Consider the following 22,038-nt stretch of genomic DNA (forward strand, 5'->3'; position numbering starts at 1 on the left):
CCCCCCGAAGTAAGGCATTTTTTTATGCAATTAATTAATAGATGCTATTCTTTATGAAGTTATTACAGCACTTGTGGTAACCAAAGCTATAAAGATAAGCTTTTAAAGTAGGGTGTGTCTGCAGTTTGTGTATACTTTTGTTCAACCACTTGCTGAATCCCTCCTTTGACAGAGTACAGATTAGACTTGTAAATGTTATAGCCTTTCTCAAATTTGCCATAGATACAAATAAAACATTACCTTTATCTGCATTACTAGTGTCACAGATAAAGCCAATATGCTTGCTGTACAGTGGCCATGTTGTCTCTGTGGCGCAATCGGTTAGCGCGTTCGGCTGTTAACCGAAAGGTTGGTGGTTCGAGCCCACCCAGGGACGATAGTTTTTTTTTTTTTGTATTCTAAGGCATATGTGAAGATGAGTTTTGTTTATCAAGAACTTGGAAAATTGAACTTTTTTTTTTTCTTAAATCAACCATGAGTAACCATTAATAGACACTAGTTTTTCACAGAGACCTCTGGGGAGGTTACAGGGCACCGGATTTTGGATTTCTGTATTTGGACTTCCTGAAAAAACGGACAAGGAAGTCAGACAAAATTCTAGTTTGTAATGCTAGTGTGCAGGTGATAGCTGGTATTATCTATGATGTCTGGCAGTTTGTCCTCTTTACTGCCACAGTTAAGAGGACATTTGAGTGCATATGTTGTTTCTGTGAAAAATGTTGCAGTTAGTTCATTTGTCCACTAGAGAGCAGCAGAGCTTGGTTAGTTCTGTCAACAGCACACACTGAACAATAATATATACATAGATATATTTTATTCTATTTCAAAGTTAAACACACCTTAATGCATTCCACCAGTTCTCAGATATTGTGAAGACTTGGTTTTCTTTTGAAGCTTTGGAGAGTCAGTCAGCTTAAACAGCAGTGTAGTTAACATGCCAGACCAGTAGGTGGCAGCAGGAAGACTTTGATGTTCTAGTTAGCAGGAAGTAAGGAAACAGGAAGTGGTTTAGTGTTAGCAGAAAAACGTCAGATTTGTGTGTTTTTTGTCGATTTTAGTTGTATTGGTGTTGTGTTTGTCATCATATTATGACTAGAACAGTTGATGGTTCTGGTCAAATTCTGACTTTAGTGTTGGAACTCTGTGACAATTGAGTTAAGAATAATAAATGAATGAAACTCTGTGGTGATCTGTTAGCTTTTGTTGTTCAGACACAGCAGTGCATCATGGGTATTTATTTTTCTGATGATCAGAGTTAAAGATGTTAGTTTTTGGTATGCAGATGTGTTTTTGTGTAGCTTAGTGTTGAATGTGAGTCCTACAGTGTGTGACTGAGTCAGTGTGGAGTGTGTGAACACCTTAATGCTACACAATGTGTGTGTGAAAGAGTGGAGTGAGTGTGAGCTGAACAACTCATACTTACCTGGCAGGGGAGATACCATGATCATGAAGGTGGTTCACCCAGGGTGAGGCTCAGCCATTGCACTCCGGTTGTGCTGACCCCTGCGAATTCCCCAAATGTGGGAATCTCGACTGCATAATTTCTGGTAGTGGGGGACTGCGTTCGCGCTCTCCCCTGATATGGTGTTGAAAAGAAAAGAGTCAAAATATGCCTGTACACAAGTTGTTGTGTGTGTGTGTGATGAATCTTTTATTTCAGCAGCTATTCAATGTGGTTAAGAGTACCATATATGTTTATTAAAGTTTTATTTACCTATATGGTTTACAGACAATGGCCTCAATATCCACATCATTTGGTGGAAAATAAAAACCTAAATTAATGTAAACTCAACCGTGCAATCAGTTAGCGCACGAAGCGAAGGAATTTTGTTTTCCTGTTTTGGACTTTGCTTGGCCTGAACCAAAAAAACTTAACACTTAAACAAAAATTCCAAGTAGTAAATGCTTCCACCCAGAGTTCACCCTAAAAACAAAATGAAAAAAAAAAACAAAAAAGATAATAAGTGCCCAAAGGAAGAACCATTATTTAAAAAAAAGAAAGAAAAAAAACAAACAGTTCAGCTGGATACCCCTATGCAAATTGAAGAAGCAATGAAAAGCCGACCCAAACAAAGTCCTGCCCCAAAGACAAAAAAGATCAAATAAAACACATACACACCAACATCAATGCACAAAATCCCGGACGAGCCCCCAATTGTACCAAACCATACCCAAGTCCACGACACACACTGCTGAGTGGATCACAACAAATTCTTTAAGTTCACCACAAATAAAGATACAGAGGTTTACAAGTTCATTTATTATATAATTTGTCTGCCAGATGTAGGAAGAGGCGGTTGGCTGAGAACTGAGCTGTGTGTCATGAAAAGAAATGTCATTCAGTTGAGGTTAAAATTCTGATGCTCCCAGTAAAAGGGATTTATATTTGGGGTTTCAAATCATTTTGGGCCGTGCACTGATTTATTACGTAACAATATTTTCACGTTCTGATTCCAACAAGGTCAAAGTTGGCGTTTAAAAAATTTGAAGCTTCCAGTTTCAGAAAAACCTATTTTCAAATTGAAATACTATTACATTAAACTTAGTTCGAAAAGACAATTTGAAACTGTCTGTTGATATTTTACAGATGATGAAGATTCCATCAAACGTTGATGATTTTTGGAAGTTGTTTTCATATTTTTAAAAATTCAATATAGGCAACATAAAAAGGTTTTTATTTAGAATGCCATAATAACACTGAGAACTCAAATAATTCTTGTAACATTGTGTATATATCTCTAATGCAAAGTAATCCTAGAAAGTTTCTTGGCCAATACTCGTCTAATTTAACTTTGCTGTAGGAAAATTCTTAAATGTCCCTTGTACAAGTTTTCCCAAATCATCCACTTAATTTTATTAAGACTTGCATATACATGCAGCTGACCTCTAATTCACCTATTAATATTAGGGATGTACTGAAGTAAAATATTTTGTCTGCAGGCGAATAATAATGAAAACGCTTAGCGGAATACCGAAAAGTGTCAGAATATTAAATGATGCTAGTGCATTTCATAAGGCTAGGCCTTCAAACACAGCATTGATTATAACAGATTATTATCATTTAGTGTGTGCATGTTACCTCATACACTTATGAAAAACACAACTTATTCCAGGGCCAGAACAGATTTGTCAAGAACAGTAAATCAGCTTCAAAATAAACAAAAGTACACTATGACAACTGAGATATCTTAAAGTTGTTTTACAGGCAAAGCACTAACAACTGTGGCTTTGTCAAACCCCAAATAAAGTGCGTAAGAAATCACTTTAGACAATTTTCATTATCTACTAGATTTGGATCTGTTGTTGTTTCTGTGAAAAATGTTGCAGTTAGTTTCATTCTCCACTAGAGCATAGCAAAGCGTGTTCATTTGTATAAACTACACACACAGTGACCAAATATATTTATAATTTTATTATAATTCAGTAAGTAGTTGAACACACCTTAATACAGTCCACCAGTTTTCAGTCATTGTGGGTACATTTTATTTGTTGTGTTTCTGTGAAAAATGTTACAGTTAGTTCATTTGTCCACTAGAGAGCAGCAGAGCTTGGTCAGTTCTGTCAACAGCACACACTGAACAATAATATATACATAGATATATTTTATTCTTTTTCAAAATTGAACACACCTTAATACATCGTACCAGTTTTCAGTCATCGTGGATTTTTTGTTTTATTTGAATCTTTGGTGATCAATCAGCTTAAACACTTAAACAGCAGTGTAGTTAACATGCCAGACCAGTAGGTGGCAGCAGGAAGACTTTGATGTTCTAGTTAGCAGGAAGTAAGGAAACAGGAAGTGGTTTGGTGTTAGCAGAAAAACGTCAGATTTGTGTGTTTTTTGTTGATTTTAGTTGTATTGGTGTTGTTTTTGTCATCATATTATGACTAGAACAGTTGATGGTTCTGGTCAAATTCTGACTTTAGTGTTTGAACTCTGTGACAATTGAGTTAAGAAGAATAAATGAATGAAACTCTGTGGTAATCAGTTAGCTTTTGTTGTTCAGACACAGCAGTGCATCATGGGTATTTATTTTTCTGATGATCAGTGTTAAAGATGTTAGTTTTTGGTTTACAGATGTGTTTTTGTGTAGCTTAGTGTTGAATGTGAGTCCTACAGTGTGTGACTGAGTCAGTGTGTAGTGTGTGAACACCTTAATGCTACACAATGTGTGTGTGAAAGAGTGGAGTGAGTGTGAGCTGAACAACTCATACTTACCTGGCAGGGGAGATACCATGATCATGAAGGTGGTTCACCCAGGGTGAGGCTCAGCCATTGCACTCCGGTTGTGCTGACCCCTGCGAATTCCCCAAATGTGGGAATCTCGACTGCATAATTTCTGGTAGTGGGGGACTGCGTTCGCGCTCTCCCCTGATAAGGTGTTGAAAAGAAAAGAGTCAAAATATGCCTGTACACAAGTTGGTGTGTGTGATGAATCTTTTATTTCAGCAGCTATTCAATGTGGTTAAGAGTACCATATATGTTTATTAAAGTTTTATTTACCTATATGGTTTACAGACAATGGCCTCAATATCCACATCATTTGGTGGAAAATAAAAACCTAAATTAATGTAAACTCAACCGTGCAATCAGTTAGCGCACGAAGCGAAGGAATTTTGTTTTCCTGTTTTGGACTTTGCTTGGCCTGAACCAAAAAAACTTAACACTTAAACAAAAATTCCAAGTAGTAAATGCTTCCACCCAGAGTTCACCCTAAAAACAAAATGAAAAAAAAAAACAAAAAAGATAATAAGTGCCCAAAGGAAGAAACATTATTTAAAAAAAAGAAAGAAAAAAAACAAACAGTTCAGCTGGATACCCCTATGCAAATTGAAGCAGCAATGAAAAGCCGACCCAAACAAAGTCCTGCCACAAAGACAAAAAAGATCAAATAAAACACATACACACCAACATCAATGCACAAAATCCCGGACGAGCCCCCAATTGTACCAAACCATACCCAAGTCCACGACACACACTGCTGAGTGGATCACAACAAATTCTTTAAGTTCACCACAAATAAAGATACAGAGGTTTACAAGTTCATTTATTATTTAATTTGTCTGCCAGATGTAGGAAGAGGCGGTTGGCTGAGAACTGAGCTGTGTGTCACGAAAAGAAATGTCATTCAGTTGAGGTTAAAATTCTGATGCTGCCAGTAAAGGGATTTATATTTGTGGTTTCAAACCGTTTTGGGCTGTGCACTGATTTATTACGTGACAATATTTTCACGTGCTGATTCCAACAAGGTCAAAGTTGGCGTTTAAAAAATTTGAAGCTTCCAGTTTCAGAAAAATCTATTTTCAAATTGAAATACTATTACATTAAACTTAGTTCGAAAAGACAATTTGAAACTGTTGATATTTTACAGATGATGAAGATTCCATCAAACGTTGATGATTTTTGGAAGTTGTTTTCATATTTTTAAAAATTCAATAAAGGCAACATAAAAAGGTTTTTATTTTGAATGCCATAATAACACTGAGAACTCAAATAATTCTTGTAACGTTGTGTATATATCTCTAATGCAAAGTAATCCTAGAAAGTTTCTTGGCCAATACTCGTCTAATTTAATTTTGCTGTAGGAAAATTCTTAAATGTCCCTTGTACAAGTTTTCCCAAATCATCAAGTTCATTTTATTAAGACTTGCATATACATGCAGCTGACCTCTAATTCATGTCTTAATATTAGGGATGTACTGAAGTAAAATATTTTGGCTGCAGGCGAATAATAATGAAAACGCTTGGCGGAATACCGAAAAGTGTCAGAATATTAAATGATGCTAGTGCATTTCATAAGGCTAGGCCTTCAAACACAGCATTGATTATAACAGATTATTATCATTAAGTGTGTGCATGTTACATCATACACTTATGAAAAACACAACTTATTCCAGGGCCAGAACAGATTTGTCAAGAACAGTAAATCAGCTTCAAAATAAACAAAAGTACACTATGACAACTGAGATATCTAAAAGTTGTTTTACAGGCACAGCACTAACAACTGTGCCTTTGTCAAACCCCAAATAAAGTGCGTAAGAAATCACTTTAGACAATTTTTATTATCAACTGGATTTGGATCTGTTGTGTTTATGTAAAAAATGTTGCAGTTAGTTTCATTCTCCACTAGAGCATAGCAAAGCGTGTTTATTTGTATAAACTACACACACAGTGACCAAATATATTTATAATTTTATTATAATTCAGTAAGTAGTTGAACACACCTTAATACAGTCCACCAGTTTTCAGTTGTTGTGGGTACATTTCATTTGTTGTGTTTCTGTGAAAAATGTTGCAGTTAGTTCATTTGTCCACTAGAGAGCAGCAGAGCTTGGTTAGTTCTGTCAACAGCACACACTGAACAATAATATATACATAGATATATTTTATTCTATTTCAAAGTTAAACACACCTTAATGCATTCCACCAGTTCTCAGATATTGTGAAGACTTGGTTTTCTTTTGAAGCTTTGTAGAGTCAGTCAGCTTAAACAGCAGTGTAGTTAACATGCCAGACCAGTAGGTGGCAGCAGGAAGACTTTGATGTTCTAGTTAGCAGGAAGTAAGGAAACAGGAAGTGGTTAAGTGTTAGCAGAAAAACGTCAGATTTGTGTGTTTTTTGTTGATTTTAGTTGTATTGGTGTTGTTTTTGTCATCATATTATGACTAGAACAGTTGATGGTTCTGGTCAAATTCTGACTTTAGTGTTGGAACTCTGTGACAATTGAGTTAAGAATAATAAATGAATGAAACTCTGTGGTGATCTGTTAGCTTTTGTTGTTCAGACACAGCAGTGCATCATGGGTATTTATTTTTCTGATGATCAGAGTTAAAGATGTTAGTTTTTGGTATGCAGATGTGTTTTTGTGTAGCTTAGTGTTGAATGTGAGTCCTACAGTGTGTGACTGAGTCAGTGTGGAGTGTGTGAACACCTTAATGCTACACAATGTGTGTGTGAAAGAGTGGAGTGAGTGTGAGCTGAACAACTCATACTTACCTGGCAGGGGAGATACCATGATCATGAAGGTGGTTCACCCAGGGTGAGGCTCAGCCATTGCACTCCGGTTGTGCTGACCCCTGCGAATTCCCCAAATGTGGGAATCTCGACTGCATAATTTCTGGTAGTGGGGGACTGCGTTCGCGCTCTCCCCTGATATGGTGTTGAATAGAAAAGAGTCAAAATATGCCTGTAAACAAGTTGTTGTGTGTGTGTGTCTGATGAATCACTTCTCACTGCTGTCATTAAATGTGGCAAAGAGTGTTTGTGTTTATTAAAGTTTTATTTTATCAATTTAGTTTGCAGACAATGGTCGCAGCAGCCTCATCATATGGTGGAAAATAATCTAAATTAATGTAAGCTCAACCGTCAATGTTGTTTAAAATAAAAGTCCCAATATGCTTGTAAACAAGTTTATAAAATCAGCATTGCAGTCAATGGTCACAGCAGTCACATCAAACAAGAGGAAAAAGAAAAGCACAATTGAAAGCTCAGTCATAGATATCAGTGTCCAACTGGACAAAGTCCATAGGCTATGAGTCACAGGAGTGCACTTGGGTGGCCCAAGAGTCTCTGTGGCGCAATTGGTTAGCGCGTTCGGCTGTTAACCGAAAGGTTGGTGGTTCGAGCCCACCCAGGGACGCAAAATTTTGTTTTTATCGTTTTGAAGTTTGTTAGCTCAGAACCAAAGTTAACGATTACAATTCAACAAAATTCCCAAGTTGTAAATGCTTTGATATAAAAACTTTGTTAGAATACCTGTTTACTGATATCTTTCTCATTTGTAAAGAACAACCGCTTTAAGTACAGCTATTAGTCCTTCCCATTGAGAGAACTGCACTGAGTGGACACACCCATCTCCCATTTAAGAATTCCCCTGTGGTACTAAATAGACAAAAATCCCATATTTTTCTGTTGAGATAAAAAGGCATTTCTCAGCCATATTTATATTCCTTTTTTTCACATTTTGTCTGTAGTGCAAGTTTTTCAAGTTATAAGCTGACCAATCAGATACCTCAGTAAAAGTATTCTGTCTCATGTCTCAAAAAAAGTATTTGGTCTTTTATTGTGAAAACAAGTGACTGAATTAACTTAATTCGCAGGAACTGGAAACAAAAACAAATGGGTTCCCGAAAGAAGAACCATAAAAATAGCAGCTCAGCTGGACATCCTATGCCAACCGAGGAAGCTGTGAAACCCCAAGATAAACATATTCTCATGAGAGAAAAAGAGAAAAAAAAGGGCACACATAAACACCAAGACACAAAATCCTGGACAAGCCCCTAATTGTTACTAACCAATTCCAAGTCCATGACACACACAGCTGAACGGATCACTACAAAGAAACCAAACATTAAGATTTATGAGTTTATTTGTTTATTTAGACAACTGCAGCCATCTATATCTTGCAGTGTAGTTTCCTTCTGCCTTTATCCACATCAGCTTCTCTTACCAATCAGCTGTCCAGATGATAGCTCTTCGATCAGCTGATCCACTTCCAAAAAAGAACAGAAGGAAACCGAAAGAACTAGAAGGCCATAACCCTTACCTATGGTCATGAGCTCTGTGACATGACTGGTAGAACAAGGTCACTTCCAGGTGTGGTTTCGCCAAATTTCAGATTTTTTCAACAAAGAAAAGCGTACATTGTTCTGTGTGTCTCTAGTCTGCAAGCTGTATTAGAGTATAATAAACATTTAAAGTTGTGGTGCACTAACTGGCACTTTGTAAATGACTCATGTTGCTCCATCTGAATGTGGTAAAATCTGCTGTGAAGCAGAACAAGACTTTTTTTTTTTAAAGGTGTTTATGAAAAGTAAAACTGGCATTTTTATTGGCATTTTCTGCTGTTTGGTTTTATTTTTGAACCTACTTCTGATTGCCGTGTTTCAGTTTCCCTTTTGGGATCAAAGGAACATTTAATTGCTTCGTGTCTGGGTTGTGGTGGAGGTCGTTATTTGTGGTCATACGACCTGTTCTATGTGTCTGCCACATGTAGGAGGAGGAGGCCGTTAGCTGACAACTGAGCTGTGTTTCATGAAAGGAAATGTCATTCAGTTGAGGTTAACCTTTTGGAGCAGTTATTAAAGGGATTTATATCAGAGGTTCTGATAAGGTACTTTTTTAGGTCACATACTGGTTTATCACCAGACAATATTTTCATGCACCAGTCCAAACAAAGTCAAAGTTGGCGTTTAATTTATTTTAAGTTTTCAGTTTCTGAAAAATCTATTTTTCAAATTGAAATGCTATTACATTAAATTTAGCTTATGCATATGACCGAGGTGAACGACTTAACATGCGCCAAGAGCATTGACTGTATATGAGAATATATAGACATTGGTCAAGAAGTAAGTCATAGCCGGACGTGAGGGACGGACTCCCAAAATCAAACTTCCTTCAGAATCAGAAAATGATTAAATTAAATAGAAATGATCCAAGTTGACATACCGTATGTATCTCTTATTTTGTCTATGGCCTGGTGCCAAGTGACCTGGAGGTTGGGAACCACTGTCACATATCGCTGCATTCACACCAATCGTCATCCACGCATTATTATTGTGCTGGATGGCTCGCTTTTGACATGCGACAAATTTGCTGCTCGACACGTATCCAAAAATATGTCCATAAACTTGGTGCTCCAGATGCTTGTGAAAGGAGCTACTGCCAAAAGTTGTAGCATGATCAGTACATGTACATGGAAACATTGACTAAGTATCCATCACATTATGACTTTCAAATCTTCATATATGGACGGATGGTTCGGGCCCCCTCAGCGTCAATTATTGACTTTTTTGGTGACCCTAACTTGTCGTTTTTAGACGTGCTGGCAGTCAGGTCCCCAACCCTCGGGGCGCGGTAATGGACGCAGAACTGGTACTGGGTTAGGGCACCTTAATAAAATACTATTTTAGATTTGAGGACATTTTTATTATTGTTTCAATTAAAAAAAAAACAAAGAATATTACAAAGTTCTACAGATTCTTCCCCGTGTTGGTTTTGGGCTCCACCTGCTGATTGCATCATCAACTCTTAAAGGGCGAAAGTTGAGTCCCTGATTGGTTCACATGTTGTGTTTTCTTTGCCAAAGTTGAGATTTTTTAATTCTAGATGCGCCACAATGTCCAAAACACGCTGTTGTCAGACCGATGCATTGCCCCTAATACTCAAATCACGGCGCAGGACCTCTTATCGCATCTGTACATTGACTTAACATTAAAACTAGATTCTCCGATGAGCGAATCGCATCTCCTGTGAATGCAGCATAAAACTTGGATTTCAATTGCAATAATTCTGTTTTAATTTTATGTTTTTTTAAAATATTTTTTAGGGTCTTACTTACATTAGAAGTCCTCAACAGCATTAGTGCAGCAGGCGTTCTGTAAACTGCAAAGTCTGCAGCATGGAGGCCCAGTTGCACATGCTTCTGTCGGTGCACCACTTCCAGCATCCACACTGCAGCACAACTATTTCCTGAATTCTCATGTGGCTTTGTGCAGATTCTTCTGTTAACCAGATGATGCATTCGTGCATTTCTCTGAACTGAAGCTGCACTTCCTTTTACAAGTGCATTTCTTCCTTACAGGTATTCTCACCATAATTAATACATTCATAAGTGCCTGTCTGTAAATAACAGATCATTTAGAAAAGACCAAAACTGGTTGTTGCTTGTGAACAGGATGTGATGGGTGCCCCCCTATGAACAGGATATGAACAGGAAGCCAAAAAGGGAGCTCCAAGCTTGAGTGACTTTTCTTGCAAGGCTGCAACACACACACGTTGTTTCAGTGGGTGTCAAGATGAGACTGAAACCGCTGCAGAAAAACCCCCAACACAATCGCAGTTGTACAGTGACAAGTCAAACATCTGCTAGTACTGACGCTCCGAATGGCTGCCGTACGTGTTCACTCACGCAAAAATCACAACCTGACACTGACGGTTTAACTCGGTCAGCGAGACACGTTGACCTCTGCAAACCATGCAGCTGTGCAGATGTTTTTTTTGTGTGCGCTCATGATCTTTAGAAGTGCCAGATGCAAACAAACCAAGAAACAAAGTTGAATTATGCAAATTAGCTGAGAAAACATGCCAGAGAGAGAAAAGGAAGGTGTGCGATTGAAGTGAGGGAGGATCAGCAGAGTGACTGACAGAACCAGGAAGACGTGTGAGACGCAGCTGAGCCACCAGTCAGACTCAAACACAAACCTGGAGCTCTTCCTCTATGACTCGCCTCTGCTGAATGTTCGTCGGTCTTAGATGGAGTGTGTGAATGTGTGAGGGGTTGTGTGACATGCCCAAGGGGGGTTTTAGTGAGCAACAACATGGATTTCCATCACAGGGCAGCTCTGGATATCTCCACCAAGAACCCTCAGGATGATTTTGAGATCCTTTTAAGAGTTGGAGGTGGAACCTATGGTGAAGTCTACAAGGTCAGAGTCCTCTGCTGCTTTTTATTCACACAAAAAATGTAGATTCGATTTTTATAAGAATATTTAAGAAGCCATGGCTGGAGGTAAGGCAGTGATTTTTGAAATTATTTAAACAAGGGTGATTCTTGACTGATACTATCTCCAGTCAGACTTTTTTTATTCTGTATGCTTTTGTAGTTGCTCACTTTACCTTGAACTCTTTGAAAACTGAAGTGTTTATATTGAGTTTTCTGCCAATTTGAAAAGAAGTTCATTGTCGAATTCAGCTGCTTCTTTAATCTGCCAGAGGAAGTGATTCTTTACATGAAGTGAAAGTATTTTTGTCTCTGTTTTTTGTCTTACTTCTACCGATACAGACATCAATCTACTATGAAATGTCAGGTTTGTTGAAGGGAGTGAACTTGTGTTTCTGTGTAAAGTCAAAGCATCATTTCTAGCTGGCTTACTTTACTCATCTGCATCTAGGTTTATACACTGCTCACAAAAATTAAAGGAACACTTTTTTTCATTGGGCCTGGCGTGAATTGAACTAAACCTGTCTGATAATTTTCTGGTTGGTTAAGCAGCTGAGGGCCTCGTTAATCAATTTCAGCTGTATTGGTGTTGATGGAATTAACAACAGGTGCACTTCAGTGGCAACAATTAGAAAACCCTCAGAACAGAACTGGTGTTACATGTGGAGGTCATTTCAAGTTTCTCCCTCTTGATCTTTTTTTGTCTGGTTTTCCACTCGTGCTGATTTTGGCTTGATAATTATCTCTACTGGCAGTATGAGGCGATTCCTTAACCCTACAGAAGTTGCACAGGTTGTCCAACTTCTCCAGGATGGCACATTCACACATGCTGCAGCCAGAAGGTTTAATGTGTCTCCCAGTACGATCTCCAGAAGATGGAGGAGATTTCAGGAGACTGCTGGTTGTTCTCGGAGAGCTGGACAGGGCCGTAGAAGGTCCTCAACCCCTCAGCAGGACCCATACCTGCTCCTTTGTGCAAGGCGGAACAGGCTGAGCACTGCTCGCGCCCTACAGAATGACCTCCAGAGGGTCACTGGTGTGAATGCCTCTACCCAAACAATTAGGAACAGACTTCATGAAGGTGGCCTTTAGTTTACAGTCCTTCAAACCCCCAACCTAACAGTAGTGGAGCAACAAAACCGACAGCGATATTGGAGCTATCTAGCCATACAGTTTTGAGCCAGATGCCAGCACAGACGAGGAAAACGAAGACGTTCATGGATCTATTTGTCTACATGTGAAGGCATCAGACGGGAGCTTGTAGCTCCCTGCATATGTTCTATGTCACAAAAACGATCTTTTTCAAACTACATTTTTTTTCTGTCTGGTTTACAACAATTTAAAAAAAGAAATATTCAAATAGTTTTTTTAATAGATGTCCTTTATCATCAGAAAAATGCCACAAAAACATGTTAAAAAGACAATTTTCACCAGAGTGGGTCTTAAACTGAGCTCTCCTATAACTCTATTTAAACTTGGGCTTCACTGGACTAAATATAGCTAGAATCAGAATGTTCTCTTTGAAATGTTTAGAGGTTGAACAGAGGAAATATAGACTCATCTTTGATCTGACATCGGTTACAGAGCTAATTAAGAAAAGGTACACTCAAAGCATCAATCTGCTGCAGCTCAAAAGCTGCATAATAAAATACTAAGTCTTGGTTGTTGTTGGTAAATTTCGCAAATTTTTTTGACAACCTTTGTAGAAATATTACATATTTTGCCAGTTATGGCCTAAAACTTTGTACAAAAAGTTGCAACAATTTTAAAATGTAAAATCACGTTAATGTAATTTTCCAGGAGTTTTACACTTGATAGCAGTTTCCCAAGTGGGTGATCGCACTTCCTGTGCACAGATGAATAAATCCATAAATCTACAACATTTTCTTATTGTTTAGTTTCAACAGAAATTTAAAAAGTCACCTTTGCTTGTCATGCAGACACTGATCAATGCACATGCGTTTGCACCCCCACACACAGCCTTGCATGCTGCTCGCCACGTGTTGTTTTTCTCTCAAATTTAACAAAGGTTCCTGCTCTAAATGTCACACGTCTGCATCAGCAGCAGTCCTGAGAGTGCAGCTCTTTCGTTTAAAGGTGTGTTTTGGTGATTAAAGCAGCAGAAGGCTGCAGCTCTTCAACACTTAGGGATGAGTAATAAAGTCTACTCATAACTCAGCAATCCTTAGATGTTTGTAGACACAAAAAATCATAAGAATTCTAAGATTTTATCGCAACACAAGGAATATCGTTCAATTGCATTAGAAAATGTGCAAAAGCAGGATTGTATTGATTTGTTTAACAACAGCTAAGGTTGCATATAAAGCAGCTTTTTCATGTTCTTTACAGTTTCTAAAAATACACCTAAATTACAAAATTCTTTGGGGATTAATCAAATTGTTTAAAAAAGCGTATTGGTATTTTGTCATTGTTAAAAGATTTTTGCCCACATGTGGCCACAATGAATAACTTTACATGAAGTAAGTTTGGTTTGTCTTTAGTGTGTCTAAAAGGATCAGAAGAATATCACTTTTCTGCATTTACATTTTAATAATGGTTTCTTGTCTGTTTACCATAGTTGAGAAATAACATGATGTTTGAGGAATGTTCGAGAACGCACGTTCAGCCCAATATCCGACGCTGTTTTTGTTGCATCACTAATGCTTGGTTAAGGTTGTGAGGGGCTGTAAGGTAGAGGGAGAGTGTGTAAACAAAGGAATGATGGGAAATCAGTGGAGGCTTACTTCCATACCAACAGTTCTGCCCACAACTTAGAGGTGAGTTTCTGATGAACTGCTACCGCTCTGCAGAAACTGTCCTAGAAAATGAGACAGGTTTGATGACTTTAGGGACTTTAAAAGTTATTTATTCACTTAAATGTTAGAATATTATTTTATATTAAATCAGTCTGCTGCTGAAATGTATTGCTGAGTGAAAGTATCTGCAGAGAAATAAAGGTGGATGTTGAGCAGTTGGATTATAATTGGACGCTGCCTTAATTAACCAGTGGAGGAAAAACAAAAAAACTGTAGCAGAAAAAAGTCATATTTAATACAAAAAACAATTTTTTGAATTATGTTATTTTATTTGAATTGATATTTATGTTTATTAATCTCAATGACAACTGTTTTGATCTTTGCCTTAAAGCTGCATTTTATAGTAGAAACTTTTAATTATGCCAAACATATTAACCAAATTAGACAAAATTAAAAACCTATGTATAGCAACTTCTTTCCATCTCTCATCACGCTCTCCCTCTAGCTTACAGCCCCTCACACCCCCAACCTGACATTACTGGTGCAACAAAAATGCTGAGTCTTACTGGAGCTATCCAGCCCAACTCGGATGAGGACAACAAAGACGTTCATGGATCTGTTTATCTGCATGTGGATGCAACAAAATGGAGTGGAGCTTATTTTCTACATCACAGATGGCATTTTTTTTTTCAAACTGCTTTTTTTTTGTCTCCTTTTGATTCACAACGATTTGAATAAAGAAATACTCAGAAATGATTAATTTAAGCTTAATTTTGTTTATATACTGTATGTCCTCCATCATGAGAATAATGCCACAAGAACGTGTTAAAAATACAATTTTTATCAGATTAGGTCTTTAAATACAAAAACATTATAATTTATGCCAATTTCCTGCAATTTTTCTAATCATCCATATCCATACCATCCATATATTACCTTGAGTAATGTAACCCTAGAGAACTATCGCCGGGTGAGCAAAAGTATTTACATGATTTTCAGTATGTTGCATTTACTGAACGTCATGGGTCCCTGGGCAAAGTCTTTCATGTTCCAGGAATCGGTGGATCAAAGGCTAAGCTTCCAGTATGATTTTTTTTTTTAAGGATTTATTTCTTCTGCGACAGACTAGCGACCTGTCCAGGGTAAACCCCGGCTTCGCCCATCAGTAGCCAGGATAGGCTCCGGCACCCCCGCGACCCCGAAAGGGAAAAAAAAGTGGGCAAGAAGATGGATGGATGGATTTATTTCTTCTCAGATTCCTAATTTTTGATTTAAACCTTAACAGTCTCCATAAATCTACAAAATCGTCTGGATTTACAGCCCTAAACACTTTGGCAGAATCAAACCTATTCTGTCTAGACAGACTTCTTCAGGCGTTCACGTCCACCAGGTTAACCATCTGTTCTCTGGACTCTATAAATGTGCTGTAAGGCAGCTGCCGTTCAGCCAGAGCGCTGCTGCTGGGGTCCTGACTAAAACCAGGAACTACGACCACATCAGGTCTTTGCGCTTCTTGGCGTCCTATTGCTGAGGCAACATATTTCAAAGATGGTCCGCTTGTGCTCAAGTCTTTTTGGTTTAACACCAGGGTATGTTTCTGACATGTTGGTCCCACATGAACCACTTTGGACTCTAAGAAACTCAGAACTTCTGCTGGTGTCCAAACTCACCAAAGCAGAAGCGTTCACCTGTACTCCATTTAATGTTTAGAAATTTATCATTTTACTGCATCGTTTGCATTTCCTCAACTGAAGTGTCCACGATATATGTGCTGATTAAATACTTTATTAGTAATTTCACAGAGATAAATTGTTTGGGTTTGTTCCCATGCTGTTCGATGTGAACAGATCATGCAAAAAGTCAGTGCTGGACAGATTTTTCCTCAGGCTTTTTTGGGATGAATTACATTTAATTCTTCTGGGATTTGCTGAGGTTTAAGCATATTATATACTCATATTCAACATGAATTTGTCCGTTTTATATTTAGAGTTTGTGGTCGAGAAAAGAAAACCCTTTTCTTCAGTAAATGCTGGTTAGCAGAAGAAGGTGCATGACAGACATCACAGTCTTTTCTATAGTAAACTGCTCAGGAGCTTCATGTTGGAAAGAATCAGCTTTTGGTCAGTGTAACACAATACTGTTAGTGCTTGTGCATAATTCGGAGATGCAGTAACAAAAGATTACTTTTGAAGTTTCAAAACTTAGTTGATGTGTTAGGTTCACTTAAGTTGGACTGGACACATGGAAAGCTTCTGCTCTGATGCTCTAAAGATTGATAAAAATGTTTTTTTTACTGTGTTCTTGTGGCATTCTTCTGATGGAGGACATATGCAAACAAAATGAAGTTTAAATTGTTTTTCTGAGTATTTTTTTATTCATATTGTGAATCGGGAGCAGACAAAAAAGCAGAAAGAGTTTTGTGATGTAGAAAATGTACGCTGGGGGGCCTCAAACTCCCTACTCTCCTCTGTATTTTGATGCATCCACTTGTAGGCGATAGATCCATGTATAGGGGTACAACGAATCCTGTCATAGTTTTAAAGTTCAAATCAGTAAAAAGGAACAAAAGGGACAGGATAACAAGATAAAAGTACGAAGTACTTCAAAACACACAAATTGAAACATTTGGTCATTGAGTCCTATTTATGATAAACAAAGCATTTAAGAGAAGTCTGTACTTAACATATTCCTATAAATATAAAAATAGTCAAGGTGTATATGTATAAATTAAAAGTAAGAGAAGCAGGGGATGTCAGGATTTAAGTTGTTTTACTGTCTCTGCTGTAAAATCCCCCCACACTGGGGACAGACGCTGCAGAGACAGTAATATCTCTTAAACTGGATGTTATTCATGTGTTGAAAGAGTCTGAATGATCTCATTCAGACATGGAGACATGTTTACTGATGCCTTTGTCTAGAAAAATAAACAACCCTGAAGACTCATCATCGTGTCTTTCATAATCAGATTGAGATAAACTTTTGAGGGTAGCTCCTCCCACACGGCTGGAGCATCAGGTTTTATAAACACTTTTGGACACGCGTCTAGCTGCTTATTTGACATGTTACAACAAAGATGATGAATGCAAATTTGATGTGCGAATCGCATATGGATCACAGATCAGCCACGCTCCGTTGGACCCCTTGTCAGGTTTGATAGGTTAGGGTGGACCCTGAAATGCAAGGATTCAGGATGACGAGAAATTAAAGCAGTTCGACAGTCACATAAGTCCTCCAAGCAGTAGGGGGCGCCCAAGAGTGTTCTGGTGAGAAAATCACAGTCAATATCAGAGTTGATCCAAAACACAGAAGCGAAGGGAAACTCAACACTACTCCAGTAGTCCACAATGAAGTTCAGGATCCAGAAGTGGAGCTGAAACAGTCTTACCAGCCAGGCAGAGAAATCCAGGAGGCACAGGCACATATGAAAAGGCCAAGGAGAAAAGAAGGACGGAAGGCCGACAGATCCGGTGCAAAGGTACCGGAGACGAAAAGCAGGTCTGAAAGTCCAATACATGAGCGAGATCAAGACGAGGCAGGAAACAGGGATAACAGGTACACTGGAGACCACTATCTGGTACTGAGAGTGGTGGGGCGGTGTCTCAAATAGCTCTACGGCTGCATGACTCCAATATTGCTCACCACTCTTGTTACACCGGTAATATTAGGTTGGAGGGTGAGGGTCTGTAAGCTAGTTGGAGAGCACGTAAGTTCTTGACAATGGATAGGGGAAGTAGGGGCGGGGTTACTCTCCACCAAAAGTCCCGCCTACAACTCAGAGGTGAATTTTTGATTTACTACCGCCACTCTGCAGAAATTTTCCATGAAATCGACTATTTGAATTTGCTATAATCATAATGAGAAGACCCTAGGGAATGCTTTTACAACAGATTAAAAGATGATCGGAGTGGGTATTTAAGTGCTTCCAGTTATTTCTGTTCAGATATTTTTCCTACATAACAAATCTAGTGCACCATGATTTCCAAAAAAGCAGTTAGTCAAAAGTCCTGAACACAAACTCTTTCTTCTCCATCCTGCCAACCGCTTTGTCAAGTCGTTCTTTAACAAAACTAGAAAGAACAGAGATACTGAACAAATGAAAAATGTGTTGAAACTACATATGAGATTTTAGGGTGTCACAGTGTTCAATATTTTTTAAGTGTTGGAGGATTTTTAGTACATTTATCTAATTAATAAACTTGGTTAAACTGTTTTTTTTAATACATTTTAGTTCTTAATAAAAGTGCAAAACAGAGTTTTTAAATGGTTTCCAAATGCATTACTTCTCGGATACATAAATTCAAGTATGAATTTTACATCCAAGATCGCCGATTTGCAGTCTTTATAATATAGTAGAGTGTAGTAAAAATACAATGATGTATTTATTGCTCTGAAATGCAGAATAATGGTGGATTTTACATTTATAAACTAAAAATAAGCCGAATATGCAGCACTACTGTCATCGGAAGTAAACAAATCTTCAAAATAAAGTGTCGGTGAAGCTTCCTATTTTCAAAGTAAAACAAAGTAAACATTTTCAGGATTTTATGTTAAATTATCTAAACCAACGGTGATGTTTAGATTTTGTTTTATTGTTGAAGTCAAACAGAAAGTTGACAAAAAACAGCATTTCTTTATGTCTCAATCTTTGTTTTGTTTGTTCTGATCTTCTGTCCTAAATAAAAATATAAATTATGGTGATTTAATACATATTTTAATGTAATAAATTCAGTAAAAAGGCATAGCAGCTGTACAAACCAAACTATATCAATAAGTAAGAATCTGGTTTGATCTTTGAATCATTGAATCAAATCAGATCCACAGTAAATAACGATCCACAGCCTCAATACTTTCATGCTGCTTCTTGTAACTCTAGTGAAAAACTCATCATCTGCTAATTTTTTTATGAAAGATACATTTTTTTTTGTTGAAATCAAAAATTTCTTTTAATTTTTGAGAAAAACAGGTTTGGAAATAATAAAATAACACATACAAATCTGATGGAATCATAAATTACATCCTGAATCAAATCATTTCTGGACTTTGGTTATAATTTTCAGGGTTACTATGGATTTAAAAACATATATCTTAGCAGTACATTAATACGCAGTCAGGCTTGATACATAACCTGCATATGTTTAGAAAGATAAGAAGAAGATGGGTGATGTTAAATATTTTACTTTGAAAGGTATCTTTCCCTCTATCGTTTAGGCTCTTATCTCTAAAAAAGTGATGAAGTCTGTGTAAGGCTTAATCAGATACATGTGACCTGACACACCACAACAAGGTCAATTTTTAGACAAGGACATGTTTGTGGAATTTGCAGTGTATAAAATCTGGGAATATTAAATGTTGTCTTTTGGTTTACAGAGTAAATATAACGAGCAGTAGACGTGTTTTCCCTCTTTTCCTGGACAGCCTGGTCAGGTTTTAGGTCAAAGCTTTAAGCAGACTGACTTTTACCGCATACATCTTCAGCTGTCTTGTCTCAAAGGTGGTGATGAAGGCCACAGATAAACCTGTCAGCGTCCTGGATGGAATTTCAAACATGCACACGGAGAGATTTTATTTTTAGAGTTGAAAAACCAGTCAAGGCAGATGACTGAGATTGTTTTGGTGGGTTCTTATTATTTGTGCCAACTCCTTCATGAACCTGTCATGATGTCTTTGCATTTCCAGTAAAGAACATTTTCTCAGAAGCCAAACGGGCTGGGAAGACTTTACTTCCTAAATTCTTGTGGGACATGAACTGAGAAGTTAGTAAACCATGATGGGAGTGCGGCTGGTGAGGCTTTGGTGTGAAGCACAAACCAGGTTTTTAGATAGATGGATTAAAGTGATTTTTCACTACAACGTGGCTTGTAGTTTAACACATTTTTATTAGTGCTATTTTGCATGCTTTTATTTTTTACAGTGCATTTGGTTCTGCATCCTGATTGGCTGTAAATTGCTGTCAATCAATCTCCTCTGTCCCTGTATCCTCCACAGAATACGGTTCAGCTTTGGTTAAATAAGAGAAAAAAGTGTGAAATTATTCATGTCTGTCTGAGAAAAGTGCATAGAGAGGAGTTTTACAACCTTAAAACATCTAGAACAGCAAAGCCTGACACAGCCCCACATTTAAATGTCCACCAATCCGCAGGCTCCTTTCAATATATACGCACTTTCTGAAAACTGTAGGATTTTTTTGATTGTGGTCAGCTAAACTAAGTTGCCGCTGTTATCCTGTGGCAACACTGTTGTGAAGGACTTGGTATCAATAATAATTTCCAGAATTGATTCGATTCAATTCACCAGAGGCTGGATGGATTTGATTAAAATTTTTTTCGATTCTATCGATCCTCTTACTTCAATTCAATTTAAAGTTTACACATTCATAAGCATTTGTTTAGAAATACATTAATAATCTACATATATGTTTTGAATATATTCATATTAATCGAAAACAGTTCACATACTGTAAAATGTATTAGTGAAATAATGAGATTGTTAATATCATATAGTGCTACATGGATTCTCTAAAGGAGAAGTTCTAACAAAAATGTTCAGATCATTAACATTCTAAACATTGTTCTGCTTCTCCTAGAGGGAGTTTCAGTTTGGCCACTAGGTGGCGATAGCGCTATTGAAGTACACCTTATTCCAGAAGAAGAAGAAAGTATGAGCCAAATTTAGAATTTTAGAAATTTAGACCACTAACCACTAGTTTGAAAATATTTCATTTCAAAAGAGTTTGGAAAATTCATGCCTGTGAGTAAATAAAAACGTTCATTTAATCAGCAATGTATGTTTAGGTCGACCGAGCGCTAGCATTAGCCGTCCTATAGAAAATTCTATCAAACATTTTCATCAAGCTAGCGGACTTTAGCCTAATGTGCTAAATTGATCTATATTTTTATGAATCGATTATTGATCTGTAAAACTTCAAGTCGATTCATCGATCTTATCAAAAACAGCCCTACTGCTGTGCGTCGTTTCTGTGACACTTTTTTTTTTATTTTACCTGTAAATAAAAAAGAAAAATTGACATTGACGGCCACTGCTTCTAGACAAAAGTGGAAATTGGCAAATTGTTCCCTGAAATATGAATCAACTGTGCCTGAGAAACTAAAAAATGCTATCTATGGGAAGCTAACTGAGATTGAGCAGTGAAAAATTGACAACAATAATGGTGAAAACATTTAGAAATATTTGAACAAGGAAGAAACCTGTGTCTTCATTCAATAGTTAATTTGCAATAAATGCTTAAAAATGAATGTAAATTTTCACTTCACCAAATCCGGCCCTCTTCTTGAAAAGTTCTGACGCCCTGATCTAGGAAAACCATAAATAATAAAGCTGACTACTGCGCAGATTTGCCCTACCGTGGGTTATTTAAGTTTGGTTAACTTGTCTTTTAGGTTGATACTTTATGTAAATATGAGTTCTGGGGTCCAGATGACTCCACCCTTAAAGTGACGTGTTATCCCTCCCATGGTGGTCAGGATTTCTTATCTGCCAGTGAAAATCAAAAATGGAATGAAATCTTCCAGATGACCCCACTCCCAACGTTAAAGTTCCTTGGATAGCACAAAGGGTTTAAGATCCACTTCGATCAACTTTTGATGAAGATGAAGCGTTAAAAGTTGTCTAATTATGAAAATGTTGCTGAAAGCTAAAATCAAAAGACCTTATCAATATAGATATAGATCATTTTTCAGATCAGTAATAAGGGAAAAAAACAACAGCAAAAAACAAGATAAAAGCCTAAAATAAATTTTTGGAAAAGCTTCAAAACAAATGTTTAATAATGTTAGCTCATTGAGACCTATTTATAAAACGAAACATATTTAAACTTTGAACAC

The 22,038-nt window shown here is 37.4% G+C and overlaps 1 protein-coding gene and 5 non-coding genes across 11 annotated transcripts in view; all 6 read left to right on the forward strand.

The window, feature by feature from the left end:
* Positions 1 to 22,038, forward strand: part of LOC112149928 (mitogen-activated protein kinase kinase kinase kinase 5) — a 65,813-nt gene that overhangs the window by 6,135 nt on the left and 37,640 nt on the right. For 5 of the 6 annotated variants that reach the window (XM_024277928.2, XM_024277932.2, XM_024277929.2 and 2 more), the window contains exon 1: positions 11,175 to 11,427. The exons of the other annotated variant lie outside the window; for it this stretch is intronic. In XM_024277928.2, coding sequence (XP_024133696.1) covers positions 11,320 to 11,427 — 108 coding nt within the window. In that variant the 5' untranslated portion in view covers positions 11,175 to 11,319. Of the gene's footprint in view, positions 1 to 11,174; positions 11,428 to 22,038 lie in introns of those variants that run through there. 6 annotated transcript variants of the gene reach the window in all.
* Positions 303 to 376, forward strand: trnan-guu. Its single transcript has one exon. It is a non-coding gene; the product is annotated as a tRNA-Asn (tRNA).
* LOC112150049 lies at positions 1,416 to 1,579 on the forward strand. Its single transcript, XR_002919892.1, has one exon. It is a non-coding gene; the product is annotated as a U1 spliceosomal RNA (small nuclear RNA).
* On the forward strand, positions 4,212 to 4,375 carry LOC112150042. Its single transcript, XR_002919886.1, has one exon. It is a non-coding gene; the product is annotated as a U1 spliceosomal RNA (small nuclear RNA).
* LOC112150031 lies at positions 6,990 to 7,153 on the forward strand. The gene has a single exon (XR_002919875.1). It is a non-coding gene; the product is annotated as a U1 spliceosomal RNA (small nuclear RNA).
* trnan-guu lies at positions 7,567 to 7,640 on the forward strand. Its single transcript has one exon. It is a non-coding gene; the product is annotated as a tRNA-Asn (tRNA).

Source organism: Oryzias melastigma, linkage group LG13, assembly GCF_002922805.2.
Source record: "Oryzias melastigma strain HK-1 linkage group LG13, ASM292280v2, whole genome shotgun sequence".
Taxonomy (NCBI): domain Eukaryota; kingdom Metazoa; phylum Chordata; class Actinopteri; order Beloniformes; family Adrianichthyidae; genus Oryzias; species Oryzias melastigma.